Source organism: Penaeus chinensis, chromosome 22 (assembly GCF_019202785.1).
Source record: "Penaeus chinensis breed Huanghai No. 1 chromosome 22, ASM1920278v2, whole genome shotgun sequence".
Lineage (NCBI taxonomy): Eukaryota > Metazoa > Arthropoda > Malacostraca > Decapoda > Penaeidae > Penaeus > Penaeus chinensis.
The window spans coordinates 12,962,658-12,967,657 of NC_061840.1; the positions used below are offsets into that span (position 1 = coordinate 12,962,658).

At 41.1% G+C, this 5,000-nt stretch overlaps 1 protein-coding gene across 1 annotated transcript in view; it reads left to right on the forward strand.

Moving 5' to 3' along the window:
- LOC125036945 (mucin-2-like) overlaps positions 1–5,000 on the forward strand; it is a 20,298-nt gene that overhangs the window by 14,217 nt on the left and 1,081 nt on the right. The window contains exons 7-9 of the mRNA XM_047629905.1: positions 1–112; positions 467–499; positions 699–5,000. The exon at positions 1–112 is cut by the window's left edge and continues 40 nt beyond it; the exon at positions 699–5,000 is cut by the window's right edge and continues 1,081 nt beyond it. Of these exons, the coding sequence (XP_047485861.1) occupies positions 1–112; positions 467–499; positions 699–5,000 (4,447 nt within the window). The remainder of the gene's footprint in view (positions 113–466; positions 500–698) is intronic.

Consider the following 5,000-nt stretch of genomic DNA (forward strand, 5'->3'; position numbering starts at 1 on the left):
TGGTAGTGTTAAGTGTAACAGCTGCTTCTGGTCAATGGTCTAGGAGTTACAGCCAACCTTACAATCAGAGATATCACCCTTCATACTACAGATATCCTCCTTATGGCTACAGGTAAAGTGAAACATATTAATGTTCTTTTTCTTTGGTGATTCTTAAAATTTTCTTATCTTTTATATATATATTCATGTTGTTCGCCATCCTTGAATTCATATCACCATTCAATCCTTTTTCCATGTTGTCTCTACTGTTTTCCACTCCATTTTTTACCAAATTCTAATTACATCCACTCATGCTAAGCTTTTTATTTTGTTATTAATTGGAAAAAGATACTGCTATATTTATTAGTATAATTTTTTATCAGCTCATTTTCTGGATGATGTACTCTAAATGGGTATGGGATATATCCTTTTTGCTATCTTTTACTCATATGCTGAATGCTTATATGAAAATTGACACTTGCAAAAGATTCTATACTCAAATGCAGCAACCAGATTTAATGTAAAGAAAGAGAAGAAAGGAAAATAAAGAAAAAAATTAATTAAAAAATAATGATGTTATAGTGTCCTAAATACATTACTACATTGCTATTATCAATAATTTTATTACAATTATCATTGGCAGTGTATAAAAAGTTTAAAATGGTTTTAAGAGATTAAGAATTAAAATTCTCTTTTAATAAATAAACTTTCCCCAACAGATACCCAACTCGTCAACCTGTCTACCAGGTAAGAAACACGCCAACTCCTAGTGAAAAACGACATGATACAGGCCGAGTTTTGTTCGCTGATGTAGCAGAAAGTTCTCTCTCTTCAACTGATGCTACAAGTATAGGCTCTATGGTAACAACTATGAATCCTGCAACAAGTACAGGATCACTGGAAACAACTATGAGCCCTGTAATAACAAGCTCCTTAACAACAACTACTAAAAATCCTACAGAAAAGCCAGTAACTACAATAAGTACCACTTCCTCTACTACTACTACTACTACTACTACTACCATTGCTAGTCCCACAGAAGGTGGAACTAAAGACACCTCTCCAACTAGTACAGCAAGTTCTGATCAAACTGGCACCAACATGAATGTACCATCAGCAACAGAGAATGATACTCAGTCAACAGTCACTCCAGCAGATATAGAAGTAAATCAGACCTCTTCCACAACACCAATATTTCAGCCTTTTACAATGAGACCTGTACATTTTATTCTGCAGCATCAAGAGAATGAAGACAAACAGTTAAAAGTTGACACCTTAGCCACTTCAGCAAAACAAGCAAATGAACACATACAAGAGAACTTTCAAAGAGAGAAAACTGATGAAATGACCCATCTCTCGAATGTAAAATTTTCCATCAGTGAACCAGTTAAAGTTTGCTGTGATAATGATGATGATGATGAAATGCAGAAATCAGATCACACAAGTGAAAAGAGTGATGTTCTGGTAAATAACACAAGCAATGATGATAAAATACCAGAAACTGAAGGGACACCAGAATCTACTACAGAGAAACCAGATCTTCAGAAGTTCTTCTTTAGTAACCTTTTTGGTCCTGGTGGCTTCTTAGGAAGGCCAAGACCCCAGTATCAGTCAAGGCCAGTCCCATTAACTCCACCAATACAAAGACCACAAAAGCAGTCAGATCAGCAGTACCAGCAAGCCACACAAAGAAAAACAGTCCAGCAAAAAATTCCTGTAAAACCAATAGAAACCACACCCATAAGCTTACACCAGCCAACATCTAGGCATCCACAAAAGGGACAACCACAACACTACAATCGGCCACATGTGATTCAACCTGCACCAACACGCCCATCCCAGACTTTACCTCAGAGACCACCTTTTGCATATAGCCGACCTCCTAAACTTCCAGTAAGAATTCCTCGCCCCACAATTCGGGCACCTTCTGGTCAACTTCTGAAACAGGTTGCTGGACCAGTCCTTGGTCCAGCTCCAGGAGTTACTTGGATACCATCCAGTGACATACCCAATAGACCAGCTGCAATTCAGCCTGACTCAGCACTGACCTGGGTTCCAGCAAATCTTCCTGATAGGCAAGATAACAGTGACGCACTCCTTTTTGTAGATGAAGATCAACCAGCAAAGCAGATTAACAATGATACTTTAGGAACGGATGTTAAACTAACTGTCCCAACACCTGTTTTAGAATCTGAAAATAAAGACACAACATTGGTCTTAGCAAAAGATGAAGTGAAACACTTTGTACCAGAGACTATTATTCCTTCTGAAGCAGAATCTGTTACACCACCTTCTTCAGAACATAAAACTTCTTCCTCAAAACAACTGGAAAATGTGGATGAGGATTCAGGCATGTCTCAGAAACAAATTGAAAACACAGCTTCAGCTACTTTATCATTGACAGAAAATGAAAACATATCACCTGTTCCAAAAGCAGTGACAGCATTAAGGACACATGATGAAATTCAGGAACAACCTGATGTTCAACTTGTTGAAGATGCCCTAATACCTCGGAATGCTGGAGACGCAATAAAACAACCTGTTGCCGATGTCATAACAGGCCAATTTTCCAAGGATATTTCTGATACACTCATTACTGATCCTGTGGAAAATACTCCCGTACAAGCTGTCAGAATTGTTAGGCTCCCTTTCCGTCCACCATTCCCACCAGATAATGAAACTCAATCAGTCAGGGTGCCTATAACTTCTGCACAAAGTTTCAGGCAATCAGTCAGGAAGCCACCTCGACAACGTCCACCTCCTACTGGATTTTTCCAGTTTCAGCGTCCTCCTCCATCATCTGCTAAGCCAGCAACACCTGCTAGACCAATTCAACTCCTCTCTACATTATCTGTTCAGCCATCACCACTGCAAACACCTATTCAACCGCCACGACAGCGATCGCCTGTTCAGCCACCTCCACTGCAGTCACCTATTCAGCGACCACCACCACGATCACCAGTTCAGCCACAACTATCGGTCCGGACTGATAATGCACCACCTACCCCCTTGTCTTCTCAACCAAAACAACCTGCTCCTCACTCAGATCCTAGACTATCTACACAATCAACATCTCATCCACTAATTTCTAGACCATCAGCACAAACCCAGCCTTTTGTAGCTAATATTGAGAACAAAAGTGATGCTCCAACACAGGGTGTCTTACCCCAGTTCAATCCAGCTAGTGGTCTTCAGTTTACTCTTATTAAGCCCTCAGAAATATCAGATGAAAATAATAATCGAGACATTTCTCCACAATTTAATCCAGAAATTGGCACAACTTTTGCAGGGGAGATTAAAGCAAACAGGAACAGGTCTACAACTGTACAGAGTGTGTTGGAAGATATCGTGCAGATATCTAAACCAGATCCTTTCAGAATCATTTCTGGGCCATCCCTTTCTAACCAATCTTCAAGTAACAATCAACCACCAGAAGCTGAATTGCCACCATCAGTTCCTGAAGAGCAAGTTTTCTTACCAGCTATAACAGTTGTATCATCAGTGAATTTTAACAAGCAATCCCCTATTATGCTAGGTAGTCAAAATCTTTCAGAAGAGAAAGCTACAGCTATTAATGAAGAAACAACTGAATTGACACTACCTGTAATGAACATATTTGACATTGTTCCCATCACCAACTCACCTGTAGAAACAAACACATTGTCTGAAGTTACTCCTTTACCATCATCAGTTAACACAACTATACCAGTGTTAAATACAACTACTGTTATACCAGAAGTCATCACAGAGGCACAGCCTTCATCAACAACAGAGAAGTCATCAACTCATACTGTTACTGAAGCTAATGCCAAACCAAAAGATCATGAGGTTGTTTTCAATAAACATAGTAACAGTAATATAACAAATATACTAGCTGGTGGATTTCAGCTAATATCCTCTGATGATGTAACAGAAATGCAGAAAGTCGAGAATTCTAGCAAAAAAGAGGTTTTGTCATTGGCAGGTCCTGGTCCAATGAAGCCAATCCCACTGGACTCTCCACAGCAATCATTTGTTGATGAGGAAAATACACTAAAGCCAGGAAGTGTTCCACTACAGCCGATTCAAATCCCTGAGATAGATGACCTGGAGGATGATCTTGATGCTGTTGTATCATATGTAGCATTACTGCACAGAGCAGTACCTCCTTTAAATCGAAAACCAACAATAGAACCTAGTAAAGGCAGTACAGAGAAGAAACAGGAGCTTCCCAAACCAACCACTCCTCAGCTTCCAGTCCACATAAGGCCTATTCCATCTGGGGCATTCATTCCAGGTATAGGTTTATCCAAGAGACCAGGCGCGGTGCCGATCCGAATAAATAATCTGAGTAACCTTCCACCAGATGCCATCTTGGTTAGGAGACCAGGACCACCTCCCCAAACACTGCAAGCAAGACCAGGACCACCACCCCCAACACTGCAAGCAAGACCAGGACCACCACCCCCAACACTGCAAGCAAGACCAGGACCACCACCCCCAACACTGCAAGCAAGACCAGGACCACCACCCCCAACACTGCAAGCAAGACCAGGACCACCACCAACACTGCTGGCAAGACCAGGACCGCCACCAACACTGCTGGCAAGACCAGGACCACCGACACAGCAAACACGACCAGGGCCACCACCACCAACAATACAAACAAATGTTCATCCATTATCAAATGGACAGTTTAGACCTGGAATAATCTTTACACTTGATGAAGCAGGAACACCTCATTTCTCACCATTACCTCCTAGACCACAGCCTTTGCCACCTCAGCCACCTAGACCAGAGACTCAATCTCAAAGCCAAGCATTGCCAGAGAGACAGAAAATTTCTTCCTCTGGTCAAAAACCTGATGATTCTTCACTAAGACAGCCAGCTGATGACCAGCCACCTTCCAATGTTGAGACCCAGACTTTTGTCAGACCTACACAATCCCAAGAGGTCCTAGCCTCTGAAGTTCCAGAGGGGAATGATAATTCACAATCATCATTAATAACTCTAGAAATAACTGGAACCAAGCCAACATCACA